Source organism: Aedes albopictus, chromosome 2 (assembly GCF_035046485.1).
Source record: "Aedes albopictus strain Foshan chromosome 2, AalbF5, whole genome shotgun sequence".
NCBI lineage: Eukaryota > Metazoa > Arthropoda > Insecta > Diptera > Culicidae > Aedes > Aedes albopictus.
Window position 1 is genome coordinate 303,365,268 of NC_085137.1, and position 18,172 is coordinate 303,383,439.

General features: G+C 40.3%; 1 protein-coding gene across 1 annotated transcript in view; it reads right to left on the bottom strand.

Annotated features, from left to right (window-relative positions):
- Nucleotides 1–18,172, bottom strand: part of LOC109423852 (uncharacterized membrane protein DDB_G0293934) — a 619,352-nt gene that overhangs the window by 45,152 nt on the left and 556,028 nt on the right. The window contains exons 4-5 of the mRNA XM_062852168.1: nt 12,765–13,303; nt 12,555–12,681 (exon numbers count right to left, since the gene is read on the bottom strand). Coding sequence (XP_062708152.1) covers nt 12,555–12,681; nt 12,765–13,303 — 666 coding nt within the window. The remainder of the gene's footprint in view (nt 1–12,554; nt 12,682–12,764; nt 13,304–18,172) is intronic.

The window sequence follows — 18,172 nt, forward strand, 5'->3', positions numbered from 1 at the left end:
TTACCCCGAAAGCCACTACCCCGAAACGGCCATTACCCCGAATCGTTCAGGAGATCACCAAAAAAGTGGTGACCGATTAGAAGTTGATGAAGGTGGTTTTAAGTTAGAAAAGGGTAAGGCGCCGTCCACAAATTACGTAACGCTCTAGGGGGAGGGGGGAGTATTTTAAAATTTTCATACAAAAAAGCGTTACGGAGGGGGGAGGGGGGGGGGGTAAAAAATGGTCGATTTTAGCGTTACGTAATAAATGGACGCTGCCTTATCAGTAACTAGTGTAGGTATGAATACTTTTCTCCATCCTATGCCCCTATATTAATTCTATTCTTAAATAGGCGATTTAGGTACCGATTTTTTCCGCTTTCTTTTAGTAACGAGTAAAAAAATATGTAAAAATAAAACACAAATCAAATAGCTCTTATTTACTTCGTTTTAGATAGCATGACAATGGTTGCACATTGTTTAAGATAGGTTCCGTTTCCCTAAGATTTCCGTATGTTGTGCTTCATGCAAAAGTAAGGTTGGTGAAAACGAAAGCAGCAAACGCAATGAAATTAAGAAGACAAGTAAAGACAAATGTTCCATATTTTAAACTAGCTGCTCTTTTGAACTTATAGCTATGGGTATAAAAACTACAAGTATTTTAAACTGACATTTTTCCTTCTTTTAAAAGTTGGTTGGCCTCAAGCACGATTGTAAACTGGTGGCAAACGATTGTGCTGGTTATCAAACTACACTTCTTCAAATATTTGCCTTCTTTTGAAAATAGGCTGTTCTTTTGAGTTTGCAGTTTCCAACCGTGTACTATTGCAGAGTTGTTTGGTAGCCAAACTGTTAATTTCTTTATAGAAATGTTTCCTTCTTTTCATCGGAAGCTGTTCTTTCGAGTTTGAGTGTTACGTAGTTTATTTGCAGACGAATAACTAACTCCATAGCAGTTTTAATCTTCTTTGAACAAATAGGCTGTTCTTTCAAGTAAAATTTTTCAGAATTGACTTGAGGCCAAACTGGCAACTAGATTTTTTTTTTATTTTCTTTTGTTTCCAGAACATCAAGCCCTAAAATTGTTTTCTGAATATTTTTTTCAAGATTGTAGTACTGGACTGGATTTCAGATATTCAGTTCAGTTCACTTAGCAAGGTAGATCCAGCATCGTTGGACCAGATCAACTAATTTTTTTTCTGGCGACTAAACTGTAGCTTTTCTTTTCATGAAAGACTGTTCTTCTAGCTGTATAGTTTACTGAGAGTAAAAGCTGCTTACTGTATATGAGATTTGCCCTTCTTCAATTTATAGGCTGTTCTTTCTAGTTACGTCGTTTCCGGGTTGATTAGCGACATATTTCTATTGATTCCATCTGGTGTTTTTCCTTCTTTTAAAGTTGGGCTGTTCTTTCGACTTATATTGTTACAGAGTTGTTTGGTAGCCAGTTGCCCTTTGCAGATTTATGTATAGGGGCCGTGCATAAACTATGTAAATAGAAGAGGGTCTATCCAAATTTTAAGCTCTATAAAAATTTACAAATTTTTGTATGAACAAATCGTGGACTTCGTGGCCGAGCGGTTAGCGGCGTTAGTCGTTTAGGTATCTCGCATGCCTCGGAGTGTGGGTTCGATTCCCGCTCCGATCGAGGAAAACTTTTCGTCAAAACAGAAAATACTCCACTGGGCCACTGAGTGTTATACGTGTTGTCCATTGTCTAATGTTAGTAATGTACAGTCTGTGCGGCCTCTGGCCGAAGACGGTGTAATTGTCTTTTAAAATTCTACGATGAGGAGGGGGAGAGGACCTAGGTGACCAAAATTCGGTCTACGTAGTTTATGAATGGTCCCATAGGAGATTTGCCCTTCTTTAATTTATATGCTGTTCTTTCTAGTTATATCCTTGCAGACCTTATTGGCGGCCAACCTATCAATCAATTTTTTGCACTTTTAATGAATGTTTTTTTTTAAAGTTACACTGTTATAGAGTTTTATTACCAAATCGTCTATTCCTCCTCAAAAGATTTTTTTTCTAACTATAAAATGTTCTTTCCGGGCCTATTTTGCAATTTGTATTATTTGATCTCGCCCAATGATCATTAGACTTATTAGTGATACTTTGGCCAAATGTCTTTTCGGCCTAATGAGCCAATATCGATAGCCAGTACCTTTGCTGACAGCTCTATCTCATACAAGATCATCTCTAATACATATTATTCCATTATTTTGTTTTAAGGTTATTCTTTACAATGATATCTTCTGGTATTAAAGCTGTCAGTAATATTATTAAATTAATAAAAATATAAAATACCCATCATCAGAATAACCCATCTAAAAATATGCTTTCGGGGTAATGGCGTTCGGGGTAGTGGCCCATTCGGGGTAGTGGCGTTCGGGGTAATGGCCCATTCGGGGTAACGGCTTTCGGGGTAATGGCCTATTCGGGGTAATGGCTTTCGGGGTAGTGGCGTTCGGGGTAATGGCGTTCGGGGTAGTGGCATTCGGGGTAATGGGGTAGAACCTTCCGGAGATTTTCCAGCACGACCGAAAGCCAAGCGTGTACTTCCGGTTCTCTCCAAGACCCCCATACGCCGAACAACATCCAGCCGCCAATTTCAAGCCAATTCCGGAGACCCTCCGGTACAGCAGAGTACCCAGCATCCTCTCCAAGCACTGGGAGAATCAACCAGCTCGGTTCACGGTGTGACAGCGTCACATTTAAGCCGATTTGGCTAATAAATTAGCATGCTAAGTTAAAAAGAAAGGTGGTAAGAGCTAAATTATTGAAGCACTGAGCCCTGATTAGTCTTTTCCGCCGCATTTGTTTTTCCTCTCGTTTCGGACTCGCAAAGGAGTCGCCAAGCCTCGCCCAATGTGGTTTCGGTTGATTAACTAGTCCGATTAGCTTTTGAGCCCCCCCTAGATACGACACTGTTTGTCGGCTGTTCCGCTTTGTTGCACAAAAGGGCACGTGTCGCGCAACACACGTGCGTGTGTAGCTCCTGTTGTAGGTGAGTACCACCGTGAGAGTGTGGGTGTTGAGTAATTAAGGTAAACGACCCTATAATTGTCTCCTTTCCCTAGCCTCGGTGAGCTAGCGGGTAACATCTCCGATCGGCCCGCACGCACGTCTGCTGTTTCACAGACCATAAAGCGTTGACGGTACGACTCTGCCTCCCCCAGCTCGGCCATGAGCCTGGGCGCGGTTTCTGGTCATTGCGGCCACACCTGTTGACCGAAGAGAATGTTGCGGAGTTCCAGTACAAATGGCAATACTGGACCCGCCAGCGCAGGAACTACACATTGTGGATGGAGTGGTGGCTCACGTACGTTAAGCGGAAAATAAAGAGCTTCTTTAAGTGGAAATCTCGAGCCGTTTTCGAGGAATTCCACGACCAACATCAGCGCCTTTATGCTGAGTTACGGCTAGCGTACGACGGCTACTATCAGCATCCCGAAATGCTTCCTACGATCAACCGGCTGAAAGGCGAAATGCTGGCGTTGCAAAGGAACTTCTCGCACATGTTTATGCGCATCAACGAAACATATGTAGCTGGAGAACCGATTTCGATCTTCCAGCTGGGGGAAAGGCGACGCAAAAGGGCAAACATCACGCAGCTACGGACGAGAGAAAATCAAATCGTCGACCAACCACAAGCAATCGAGGCAAATCTGTTTGATTTTTCTCGAACCTCTACACGGACGAGGCAGTCGACAACAACGACAACGGCGACGATTTTGCGTGCGAGCGAGTAATACCCCCCCGACGATCCACCCAACGAAGCCTGTACGAACGAGATCACCACGGAAGAGATATTGTCGGCAATAAGAGCAAGTGCCCCTAGGAAATCCCCGGGCAGCGATGGTATCCCACGAGAGTTTTACCTCCGAATGTTCGATGTCATCCATCGTGAGGTGAATCTCCTACTCAATGAAGCACTTGGCGGCAATCTTCCCCCCTCCTTTGTGGAGGGCATCATCGTGCTGGTGAAGAAGAAGGGAGGCGACAACACAGCCCGGTCGTACCCACCCATCTCGCTGCTCAACAGTGACTACAAACTGCTCTCACGTATTCTTAAAACTCGGTTGGAGAGTGTGATGAGAGCCCACCACGTGCTGAGCGATGGACAGAAATGCTCCAACACCGACCGTAATCTTCCAGGCAACTCTCGCAATAAAAGATCGAATAGCCAGTCTCCGTCATCAACGTCGCGCCGGGAAGCTCATTAGCTTCGATTTGGAGAACGCATTCGATCGGGTCAGGCACTCGTTTCTCTTCCAAATCATGTGCTCGCTCGGCTTCAACGAAGAACTCGTCACTCTCCGCTCTCGGATCGCCAGCCGATCAACTTCTCGGCTACTCATCAACGGACATCTATCTCGTCCGTTCGAAATTAAACGCTCGGTTCGGCAAGGGGACCCGTTGTCCATGCACCTCTTTGTGCTGTACCACCACCCCCTGGTGCGACGCCTCGAACAAGCGTGCGGTAACGATCTTCTCGTGGCGTATGCTGATGACATCAGCGTCGTCGTGACGTCGGCGGCACAAATTGAAGCACTGAATGGGCTGTTTCACCGTTTTGAGATAATCGCCGGTGCGAAATTAAATCTGCGGAAGACGATTGCCATCGACGTTGGGTTTTGCGAAGGGAACCGAATCACCACCCACTGGCTGCAGACAGCCAACACAGTTAAAATACTGGGTGTTGTCTTCGCAAACTCGATCAGACTGATGACAACACTCAACTGGGATGCGTTAGTGGGGAAATTTGCGCAGCAAATGTGGCTGCAATCCCTGCGCACCTTGACACTGCAGCAGAAGGTGATAATGCTGAATACGTTCGGCACTTCCAAACTCTGGTACCTCTCGTCGGTGTTACCACCCTTTTGTATACACACGGCAAAAATCACGGCAACGATGGGCGCGTTTTTATGGAGAGGAATCGTCGCTCGCGTACCAATGATTCAGTTGGCGCAGCAAAGAACGCGGAGGATTAAACTTGCACTTGCCGGCCTTGAAGTGCCCATCACTGGCAATCAATAGACATCTCCAAGAAAACGATTCCCTTCCCTATTATAGATCCCTTCTATTCCATGCAAATCCCCGCCCTGCAACTCCAATAGATAATCCTGATATAAAATTAACCCTCAGAGCCCCAGGACAAACTTCTTATTTTTAATCGTCTGATACTCAGGATCTGTACAATATAAAAATGAGTGGTTTTCACTATGATCGATGGGAAGAGTTGTACTTCATGTAAGAGTAGTTGTCAAACCGGAAGTCCATGTTTGAACCTGATTTTGCACCGGAAATAAGTGTTCCCTGTTGCAATGTTTTGACGAGTCGTCTATGAATCTGGTAGTTTATAATAATTCTAAAATTTTTAACAACTTGAAATGGTAGGCCAACGCAAGAACACAATACTGAGGCTGCTTTCTAGCATGAGTAGCATCTTAAACCTGGTCCCAGGAGTGTACTTCCGGTAAGACTCCCTAAGAGTTAATTTCGTGATCATAATCATTTTGCACCTGAAAAGATGATTTTAGAAGTTTGGTGTCTATGAAGAATTTGTTTCGTGTATTTGAGCCCTTCTTTTAAAAGTATCACTCATGTGATTAATTCACCTAAAATTAAAACACGGATCATACTTTTAGCCAACATATTATTTCTAGATCTTGCATACTTTTAGGCGTTTATCGGTTTCTGTCCCAATTTACAAAATTGATTCCAATTTGTAAAAGCACGCTTCGCTAAGAAATTAAAGACCAGATTTAGATTCCACCTTGATTGATCTACCGAGAATTAACAGCTAATTATTGAAACAGTAGCCAAAAGGCAGCTGTAGAACATATCGCCAAACATAGCACCAGGGAACATTTATTTCCGGTGCAAAATCAGGTTGAAACATGGACTTCCGGTTTGATAACTACTCTTACATGAAGTACAACTTTTCCCATCGATCATAGTGAAAACCGCTTATTTTTATATTTTACAGATCCTGAGTATCAGACGATTAAAAAAAAGAAGTTTGTCCTGGGGCTCTGAGGGTTAATCCTTTCGAAATTATCCCAAATTCCCCTCCAAGTCCAAGAAAACCCCTCCGCCGGTCGAATACATCAGTTCTTTGTGGAACAAACAGAGGCACCAAAGGTGGAACGCAACAATCCGGCGACAGATTGGTTACGCGTGTGGCGGAACGTTCACAGTAGACAACTGTCCTCCTCGGAACGATCAAAAATATACCTGCTCGTGAATGGGAAGATCGAGCACCGGAAGCTGCTGTTTGCAATGCAACGAGTAGCAGACGATAACTGCACGCACTGTGGCAACCATGTCGAAACGCTTCAACACAAATTCTGCGACTGCGCTCGCGTCGGCCCGGCTTGGGCGGTCCTTCAGCGAAGATTGACAGGCGTAATGGATGGATGGAGACGGCTCACGTTCGAGGATCTCGTGCGCCCTGTTCTAACAGGTATGAACAGAACAAAACGAGTGAAGATTTTTAGAATATTTTTTCAATACATCGTCCTTGTAAATGAGTGTTACAATGTAATTGATGTTAATGCTTTGAACTTCCACTTAGAACTAGAATTTTAAATTTTGTAAATAGCTCCTAATGAATTGACAAATAAAACTACTTTCACTATTAAAAAAAAATAATGTGTTTGTTAAAAATTGATGCCACTCAGATACAAGGTACGGTATTTTTCAGATTTCGAGGCTTTAAGAAAAAAAAAATCATATACAAAAGTAGATGACAGTGAAAATGTCCCTGCACTTTTAGGGCTATGATAATCTTTTTCGGCGATGTTCAAGAAATATTACAGTCACTTGTTTACAATTAATCAATTTTTATGTTTCTTTGAAATACAAGAACTTTCACATTCATCCCCTTAAGTTCCTTAACACCCCATTTTCATATTTTTCTAAAAATCCCCACATTTTGTCAAATATCTTCAATTTCTCCAAAAAATTGTCAAATTTTGTAATCTATGTGGGTAGCAGGCTGCAAGACAATAATCGGACTGCTTTTCCTGAAACTTTTAAGAAGCAAAACCCATGAATTAATGAGGACGAACAATTTTTCCGTCCCTTAACACCCCATTTTACGGTATCTGGTCTTCCAACAATATAAACATTCGCAATAATGGTGATAAACCTACTTTCTTAAATGCAATCAGACAAGAGGTCTTGGATTTGACACTGTGCAATGCTGCAATCTTTGACAAGATCACAAACTGGCACGTGTCAGATGAGATTTCTCTATCTGATCATGAACACATAATCTTCAATTGGAGCTGTGGAGATTATTCTAGAATCGCATTTAGAAATCCCAGGAAGACAAACTGGGATCAATGTGTAGAATTGTTGAATTCGCATTCATTTACAATGGGAGAAACTATCGATTCAACCCAAAAGTTGGAATTATTTTCTCAAAGTGTTCGCATATCGTGTGTCAGACACAAGGTTAATCTGCTCAATATACATTACAGTGCCGAATTTATGCTTCGGAGGGCCCGGGGAAAATTCTAAAATGTGGGCCCCAAAACCAAGATTTTGAATATATAAACCATACATTAACGTTTTCCTTTCAATGTTGTGTATTATTCGTTTCTTTTGCTGATTTTTGCGGTTTGCATCTCTTTTATTATTTGAATGACACATTTTTAATTTATTTTCATTTTTTTGTGATGAAGCAATAAAAACCTCCAGGTCGAATATAGCGTTCTTCTGATGACCCTTAAAAAGTATACCTTTTCCAGCGCTATTCTCCAAAATTTCGACAGATTATTTAAATGAATGAAAAAAGAGGTAATAACATATATTTCAATATTTTTGCTGAAATTTCAAGATGCTGCATTCTGATTTGCAGCGTAAATGTTATCTTATTCAGATAATACATATATTTGAAATTTCATCTGAATTTATAAAATTTATGACAATTTTACAACTTAGCGTTCATTTCAGATTGAAATGTTCTACGAGTAAACAAAGTTGGGACTCGAGGGGGCAACTGTAGCAAAAACAAATGCGCAAAATACTTGAGCAGACGCGCTGAAGTTTACCGGGCGGCAATTTTCTTTCACTTGCCTGCATATTCATAGTCAGCTGCTCTATACTCGTTTGTCAACTGAATGAAAGTCAATGAATATTTGTAAACAAGTTGCAAAGTGTTAAATTGCTAATAAAATATTAACGTTTCGATTACATTTGATGGTGCTTTACGCAGATCTTGATTTTGATTGTCGTGGAGTGTTTTTGGTGGGAATCGTAGCCATAAACGTAGGTAATTTTGAAGATGTTTCTCGATCGGCTGATCACGAAATGGCTGACTGTGTGAAGAGGAAGAGCGAAGATGAAAATGTTTGTTTTGAATATTGAGTACCGAAATAATCAAATTCGTGCTGTTTTCAATCAATGGCTTTGAACATTTTGCACCCTGGCAATATAAATATTGTTTCGATATGTTTTTAAAAACTAGGTTTCTAAAACTGCTCCGAATTTCCTGAACATCTCCAGGAATCATTATTTATCTTTTCTTTCCCATGACAACATCTGTCCTAAACGATCTGATGCAGATGAGAATTAGGCAGTTGTTTGTTTAAGACGCTTTTTTGTTGTAATTTTAAGTTCTAAAAAAGTTTATCTACTGGATACAATAAGAATTTCAAAGAGGTTTTATAGAAATTCACGTATTACAAAATTAACAAAAAAAAATTAACTTAATCGAAAAAGAAAAATATTTTTGTAACTTTGGATTTCGATGCAAAATTAACAAAAACAAAAAAAATGAAACTTTGGATTTTTAAGTGAAAATTCAGATTATAAAGTAAGCTGGATACCCTCGAAAGAACCCAATTATATTTACTCCAGGGCATGTATAAAATATAATCGTCTGTTGAAGTGCATTTTATATGATTTTTTAAGAATATATATTGTGCTTCAGGATTCTTGCCCCCCCCCCCCCCCCCTAGTCGGGGGCCCGGGGCACTTGCCCCATTACAGGAATTTGTCTCTCGCCGCGTTAATATAATGCTCTGGTGTAGCGGACTTTTTTCTCGTGGGATCTCGTAGGATTAAATACCAATAATAATCAAAAGCCAAGTAGTAGCTGTAGTAACGAGATTAACCCCTCCACAAGAAGTGGGTTGGCTAGGTCTCATTTAAGGAGATCAACTGCATACGAACTGCCAGCGTAGGGAACCCCATTTCCTACCGGGTTAGCTTGTCGGCAAAGATCATGGCGTGGGGTTGATAATGGCTATCAATGAGAATATAGATGGGTTTTCTGCAATGGAGGTGGCTACACAACAGCTTGACTCCATCACTGACTTTGCGTCAGTAAGGAAATTACCTCCATCAGACCCTGATGAGACTTCGGAAGTCAACGATGGGGGTCAAGCAAGACAATGATAAATTCATGGCAACTGTGGCAGCGACAGATCCTGCGAATTGGAAGGTACCGAAGTCTAACCAAACGGAGGCATTCGCGGGTAGCCCTAAGAGTACGCCGGACGCGATTGCTTATGACGAGCAACATTAGAAGGGTGTAATGCTGCTGGTCAGATGAGGAACAACCAGGAGGGTGATCGTAAGTCTAGGAGGTTATTAACCCCGAAGTGAAGGGTAGTCATGTTGGCAGGTCGGACCTCAGACAGGCGGCCCGATTAGCTGGAACTAGAGCTGGAAAGTGTGGGCCTGAAAACACCAGCCCGTCCCAGATAGAAGGGGATGGGGGGTTGCTACTAGATCCACAATCAGCGGGTCAGGGGGACGACAAAAAGTCGAAAGAACAGGAGCGCTGGAATACCAGGAAAATATAAGGTATAAGGGCAGGCGCCAAGTGTGAGAAAGGTGATGAGGAAAGCGATGAGGAAGCAACGCCAAGCTCGTGGATTTGAAAGCCGACGTACGCAGTATTAGACGTACTCATACAGGCAAAATAAATCTCGAGCTCAAGCATGACAAAGTGCGCAAAGGGCGCCGCCTACAAGTGTGTGGCGAAAGAGATCCTTGCCGAAGTTGTCGAGGCTCTTACAATGGATGCGACTCTGAAGGTGACTGTGTGGTATGTGTCTGACAATGAGCATTTCTCAGTGTGTTTAGAGTCGTGCCCCTCAACATGTCAATAGACAATGGATAACGCACGCACATTTCCCACCCGGGGTAACGCTTGTCCTTTTGCTTGACAGCTGCTGACGAGATCATAGCAGGCCACGACTCTTGCTCTTTCTTCGGTCAGCGTTCGACCACGCCGGATGCACTGCAGTGTGTTGGGCCGCTGCGCTGGGCGATTCTCACCGAGAACCATTAGCCGAATTCCCACAGTGACCTAGATAAGATCACTGACATAAAAGAGCTCGTCATGGCACTGCGGCTACAGTAGTGTGAGGTGCAGATGGCCACCACAGCCGTTCACGTACGGAAAGGCCACAGCTACCTATGGCGGACGCCAATAAGTCCGTTAAAGTAGGGAAGCTTCTGGTGTCTTGAACCAAGGCACAAGTTATGGGACTGTAAAGGCCCTGACAGGAGGAAGCTGTGTGTGAGATGTGAAGGCCATAACACATAAAACTGCTCGAATCCTCCCAAGTGGTTCTAGAAAATCAGCGAACAGCGTGGATGGTTTCTGAAAAATGGCGACGCTTAAATACTCCGTTCAGGACGAATTTTGTCGTAACTTCGATGTTATATATTCTATATTTAGTGCCCAAAGTTATAAAATTGCGACACGAAACCATGCCACGTGTACTCTAGATCATGACGAAAATTTATGAAATCATAAGCCTTGTTCATGAAACTCGTGTGTTTTTAAGATTCAGGTTCAATCGGCACCCAACATGGTTACAAAACAGTCAGGGCAGCGTATGTAAGGGTTGCACAGAAGTCACTGTAACTTACTGCGCAACCATTATCTGCGCTGCCGTGACTGTTTTGTGGTCATGTGTTTTGCTTGGACAAAAAGTGGTAATCTGTGTCACAATAATATGCCGCATGTGGTCAAAAACCATGACGAAAATGTATGAGTCCATAAGCCTTATTTATGGAATTGGTACTTGATTGATATGGAATTGGTGCTTAAAGAATACATCCCCTTACCACGAAACATTACAAATAGGAATGGAGATCAAAAAACAAATGGCTTCATAGGTTTGTGTAACGAGTACAAAGCTCGTACCCGTTTGTTTTGTTGCATTTCTGCATGCCGATGTTTTAAGGTTTTATGACCCAGCGGTATATATTCATGACTAAACGGCATGGTTCTATGACTCTGCATTATAAATTTTCATAAGGGTAAACAAGAAAAGGTATGTCGTAACGTCTTAGGCAACCATGTCTTTTTACGAAAATTGTAAAAAATATTTATGATGACTCGCAGTCATGATAACATGAAGCGACATGTTTTAGATTTAATTACTTTTCCGCCACGTTTTCGGAAACATTTTTTTCTCTTGAGAGCGAAGGCCGATGGTAAAAGCAGCGGCGTCATGGTCGCGATTTTTTCCGCAGTCAGGTTCGCAGATTATGAACAATCCTCGGTAGTCGGTACTTACTTTACGTAATTTATTTTTAGTCCCTTACTTTCAGAGCTGTCAGATCGTTGTAACACGCTAAATATATTTTACACAAAAGGCAATTTACACGGAAAAAAAATACACGGTAATGAATATTTATTGGGTACCGGACTGGACACATAAAATTTAATGGTTTTCTTTGGTACATCGAGGTCTTGAAATTAGTCTATGGTAAAAGTCTTAATAATCTAGCGGAACAAAATCAATTTGACAAAATAAACAACTCTTTACGCCTCTTTAAGTTTTTTTGTGCTTATTTTGGCGTTTTTACAAGAAACCATCTGAATTTAAAATATTTCCTGATGCAGATGAGTCAAACAGAAGTTGGAGGAATATTAACATTAAAAATTGAATAAAAATCGAAAAATGATGTAATTTTCAATTTTTAATATCTTACAAAGCGCAAAGAATAGCATTTTGAAATTTTCAGCAAATACACATCAATACTAGGAAAAACTGTCAAAAATGTTTGAAGAAGTATATTTTGGTGTTATTGAGATATTTGATCTTTTTATTTTTCAAAATAAACAACTTTCTCGGAAACGCGAAGTCTCTAAGACGTAAAACAAAAAAGTTAGATGGTGGCGCCACTTATGCGGATAAATTGCAGACTACTTATTTATTGGCAATAATGCAACTGATTATTACAAAAAACTTTGTTGAAAATACCATGTGCCGAAAATGCTGCGTTTCGAAGTATAATCACACTGTTGTATTTTGTACAACTAATTGAAAAAAAAAACTCGCTTCTTGTATTCAGCATTAGCGGGGTGCTGTCAGTGGTGGCCAACCGCGAGGGCTACGCGCAGTTTTGAAGTTTTCCCAACTTATGCCTTTTTTCGTATGCAAATGTCAAAGAGTGCATGTATTTTTTTTTTCTCTTTTAAGCAAATTCCGGATAAGAAATTTATAGGCTAATAGGTGGTTCCGTGATCATATAATTCTCAAAAGCAGTATGAAGACATCCTTACAAGCTAAGCAAAGAACAAAGAAACCCACCTGACAATCAATGCACCGACAGCTGTCACTGAGAGTGCACTTGATCCCAAGCAGCTGAGCCGCCTCGTTGTACAGGTCTTTGGTGGATTTCTCCTCGCTTTGGCTCGAGCTGGACTTCCTTCGGGTGCTGTTTGGGATGAAAAATTAATGCGGAGAGGTTTTAGCATGGCCCACCAAAATCAAAACTCTACCTCTATCGAACGAACATACCTCTGACATCGACTGAAGATGTCACTCCCGCTAATGCCGGTGCTAGTGCTGGTACTGCTGCCGCTATGGTTGTTGCTGGCTGGGTTGGCTTTGCGTATTCGGTCCTCGTCGAACAACTTCCATATTTTGGCAATCTTCGAGTTCGTTCGACCGTTGTTGTTGCTGTAGTTTGTAGTTTGGTGGTGATGGTGGTGCTGGCTGTGCAACTGGGGCTTTTGGTTGTTGGATCTGTACCTTATTAGATCGCTGGTTTCGGCAAAGTTGTTGCTGGCAGTTGAAGGGCTCGAATGGTTCTGGTTCAGGCCGGTGCAAATGGTACTGCAAGTTCCACTGTAGCCACAGTTTTGCAGTGGGTGGTAGAGCAGGGGCTGTTGGCTGAGGGGCGGAGGGGTGCAGATGCTGTTGGCAATGTTGGAACTACTACTGTTGTTGGTGCTGTTGTTCGATTTACTACATGGCTGCATTTCGGCAGCTGTTCTATTATTCACTGTTAATGCTCTTCCAGCCGGTGAACCGAATAATTCTATCATGTCGAAATCCTGTAAAACAGAGAGAAGCGATTGGAGAGATGAGATTGGATTTTTTGCCGTTCGGTTGGTTCGCGCGATGCAGTTCTATAAATTTCAATCGTGTAAGCCGGGTGAAATATAGTGGTGGGCATGTAGGGTTTTATGAACTGTTTTATGTATGCTATTGGTCGTTCGGAACCGGGAATAAATGGGAAGGATTCTGGGAATGTAATCAAAGCAATGTTGGAATTTGATCGAATTTGCCGGACGTGAGGAATTTTTCAAACGAACACCCGGAGTGTTATCTTGTTTATTAGATATATTTCTAAGAATTGCAAGAGCTTGAAGATAATTTAGGGAGCTTGACCACTTGGGCAGCAAAAATGTCGTATGATTGAAATATCACTGCGTTATAACAAAAATGCATCCAAAAACCTTTTCAATAAAGGGTGCCTGCCAGGCCCGTCTCATCAACCACTTTAGGTGTCGACCGGTTTTGCTACAAATCTACACTGCACAAGCTGAAAGTGGTGCCAAATTATCGCAAACGTTTCGACTTTTGATAAGTGCGTAGAATCGACCTTGTAAAGAAGAGCTTAGAAACACTTGGAGGCCAAGCCTGATGGCCAGCTTCTCTGATAATCGGCTGTAGGATTAAATGCATAGCTTCAGGGTAAAGTCTCTCTAAACAAAATAAAAAATTACATACATAGCAATGGGTAAATTTAAGCATAGGTATTCAAATTATTTTACATATTATCGGAATCTCCACTCAATAGTGGCCTTAGGCCCGCAAAGGACGGATTCCTTTGCGGATTCCAATTAGGGGCAGTTCATGTACCATGTGGATCAGAAAATCATCTTTTTAACCATTCCTTGGCTCCCAGTGGACCAGTGTGGACTTTTCTTTGATCTCTATTCTCTTCCCCTAGTCCCAGTGCTCAAATGGACTTCTGAAAAGGCATTTCGATTTTTTTTTTCTGAATTTTCAAAACATTTCGGAAAAAAATGTTTTTTATTCAGAGAACGATTTGTAAATAATGTCTTAAATAAAATTTAAGTCGGGGCCCGTTGCGCAGTGGTCACACGTTCGCTTCATAAGATCTCAGCCCCGGCACATGCAATTTTTCGACCGTTGCTCTTCCCCCCGAGAGCGGCTGACACTAAACCTCTTCTGAGCCTATACAGTTTTCTTTATGGCTGTACGTTGTTACAGGAACTTTTCCTGCCTTGCTTCAACTTAGTGCTCTTTTAATCATTTCCACAGTTATCAATTGAAGGGCATTCTTTGCCTGCCATTATTATTATCTGAGCACGATCGGTTGCGTCTACACTTTGCGCCTTGCAATTGAAATTTGTATGGGATTTTGTATGGGAAAACATTATTTTTTTGCATTTTTGACATAAGTTGAAAAAGTTTGTCTGATTGAATCCAAGAACTCACATTTTGTGAGTATGTCGGAAGTGGGATTCGATCCCAGGTCCTCGGCGTGACAGTCACGAGCTTTAACCATCACACCAGATCCGCTACGGAGAGTACATGTTTGTTCCTCTCATCTATGGTCTATATCTTTTAAAGTTCCGTTAAGTTTTAAATAAGTGTTTCTTCTAAAGCACATTATACAAACATATTATGCACAGCCCATGCTATTTACTAAATATTGAGTGGAAAAGGGTCTCTTTATGGTGTATAGAAGAATCCACATACCAATGAAAATTTAAGCAACAAAAACACTATAAAAACAAAACAAAGCTTTACATGTGTAAAGAGATCTTATAAATATCCACTCATCTCTAACGGTTTGCATATGATTGCTTTGATTGAAAAAAATACGTTGAAATATGCGTTTGCTCGTTGCAAATTTGTTATTTGCAACGCTTTCTAGTTACAAATCCATTAATTTCAAAATTCGATAAATTGTTGCATTTAAAGGGCACTTAAGTACCATATATGTGCTGTCAGTGCACTCCGATTCACGTTACCCAAGTAACATTTTAAGTTTTGTGTGGCTCTACAAGAGATCTTCATGACCAATTTTATAAAACTTGCAATAAAACTGAATCATACATCAAAACCTCTTGATAACCTCTTTAAGAGCATCATCCGGCTAAGTGGACCACTCTCGGAGAGGGTTTGCAAACCGCATTAAGAGTAGCAATAAACTCGTTTTAAAACCTAGTTGAAAAATATTACATTCTCGTTTGTTGTTGTTTTTTTTTCAACAAAAATTATGACAGCTCAAGATGCAGAGAAACTTCTGCGATGGCACGTAAAGTTCAGGAGGATACATCATTCGTAAGTAGAAAGCGATAATTTCAAAGTAATATTTTAGTAGTTATTGTGCTGGTAGACTTATGCGCATTCGAATTTACCGTGAATATTGGGGTTGCAGAATCATAAAATCGATGCGCTTCGAAAATAGTGAATATTATCATCTTGGAATGAAATAAATCAATTTGTGAATTTAGTAAAATCATTTCGAATCACAAGAAAACTCAGCAGAGAGAGTTTATTTATGTGAGCAAGTTATGAAAATGGTGGCACACTATCAATTCATTGCTAATTTAAGCAGAATTAACTATTTTCCATTCACGTAAGCTAATTCTTCAATATGGCGACAACCATAATCAGCGAAAATAAAACGAAAGCAAGTTTACTTTTATGATGACCGCAATCTGTATCTCTAAAACGGTAAGAGATTCCATTTTGACGTCAAAGAACGAAAGGAAGAACATTAGTTTCTGCGCTAGGAAAAATTTTGTTCAAAATAATCTATGATACAGACGGTACTTTTATCAGCATTTTTAGACGTTTTTTCTCTTTGGTAAAAAATTTTCTGAGAAACTTTTTTCTCAATGTATTTTAATCGGATTGCTGAGGTGATTTGGCGTTGATTTCATTAAAAAAGTTTGTTCTACGATGCACAGTTTTTGAGATATGATTTTTTGAAGTTTGGGGTATTTTAGAAAATTTTAGAAAATTTTCAAATTTCATCTAGCGTTTTTCGGGAAAATAGTCCACTATAATTTTATTGAATTCCAAATATGATCATATATCCACGATCTCTAGCTCTGGTTAAATTTTCATTGAAATCGGAGGCCCTTCGGCCCAAACCTGTTCGGTAATAAAAAAAAATCCCCATTACATAACCTACTGAGATCCATGCAGCTCTTGAAATCTCAAATGTCATATAGATACACTCTATGGATATTCCAGGTCTGCCAAACTACGTTAGAGTTCAGAATTTCAGATCTACACTCGTAACAACAGCCATATCTGTTTTTCTGAGAAACGTTGCATAATTATAATCAACCGCGGTTACTGGAGCAATCTGAAGTTTACTTGTTTATTTGGGACAGTCAGGGTCGTCCAAACTGTTCTATAATAAAGTCCTTCAAATCTACAAGAATAACTTGATGTATTTTTCCATAAATAATATGATTGCATAATCTGAATCCATCAAGCTCTTGAAATCTACAGACATTATATGGATATTACAGGTTAGCCAAACTACCCTGGAGTTCAGAACTTCAGATCTACACTCGTAACAACAGCCATATTTTTGATTGAGTTTTGAGTTTTAACTGAGTAACGTTGCATAATCAACCACTATGACTGGACCAACCTGAAGTCTACTATATATTATTATGAACATTGAGGGTCATCCAAACTATCCTGAAGTTTAGCTCTTGACAGCAACATTAGTTATTCGCACAATGAACTTAAACATTACGCATCCAACTGTAATCTGCAATTCTCCTGGCATTTCATGAGTCATTCCAAGATAGTTTTGAGATATTCCAGATCAACAACACTACTCCGGAGACCATAGATTCTTCGCTTGTGGTAATAACTTTTGCCACTTCGTTAAGTAGTGTTACATAATCCAATTTATGTGGAGCGGACCTGGTGTGATGGTTAGAACACTTGACTATCACGCCAAGGACCTGGGATCGAATCCCATTCCCGAAAAACTCGTAAAATGTGAGTTCTTCCTTTGGAAGGGAAGTAAAGCCCGAGATGAACTAGCCTAGGGCTAAAAATCTCGTAAATACAGATTAAAAAAAATCCAATTTATTTACCAAAGTAGTTCGAGGAGTAATAAGCGTTGATATATATTTTTGGAATATTATGGACCATCCTTACTGTTATGTAGCTTAGTTGATAAAAATAGTTGCTGTAACATTGATTGATTTGTTTTAGATAGTTACGTTGCACAACCATATAGGATCCATGAACCTCCTAACACTCAAGGGTCAAGGGTTACATGATAGTTTTTTGGTTATTCAGGTCATCCAATCTTTCATGGACACATAACTTTAGATCTACACTTGCAATGCTAGTCTGCCACATTGAATGATGATACATAATGAACCATATTTACTTATATTCTTCAAATACTAGTTGACACTGTTCTGTAGCTTTGCTTGTTCAAATTTTAATGAAACTCATTTTTTTGTACCTGCATTTGTTGTAGTCATTATTTGTGCTATAAAAAGTAACGTTATCTAGTCTACCCTTCCCAGATCCGTAAACTTCTGTGAAACTCTGAGCCCTTCCAAAATACCTTTGAGATAAGGACTGTTCATTTTATAAAGAGGACAACTTTGCAAGGCTATAAAAAGAAAACGCGTAGTTTAAATTTGAGCAGCCTTGGTTAGTTGTTCAGTACATTATATTAGCAGTTAATAACCATAAATAAATTGGTTTAAAATTATTGAACTTCCTAGAAATGTGGCAAAGTGTTTCGAGAGATCAATTTTTCAATTCCCAAAAACTAAAGATAAACACAAAAATTCTGTAAAACATCGGTGTATCGTTTTTAATTGCAAAAAAGTGTTTGCCATGCTGCAGCAGTTTGAGTGATACATATTCTGGCAAAATATAAACCTAATCGG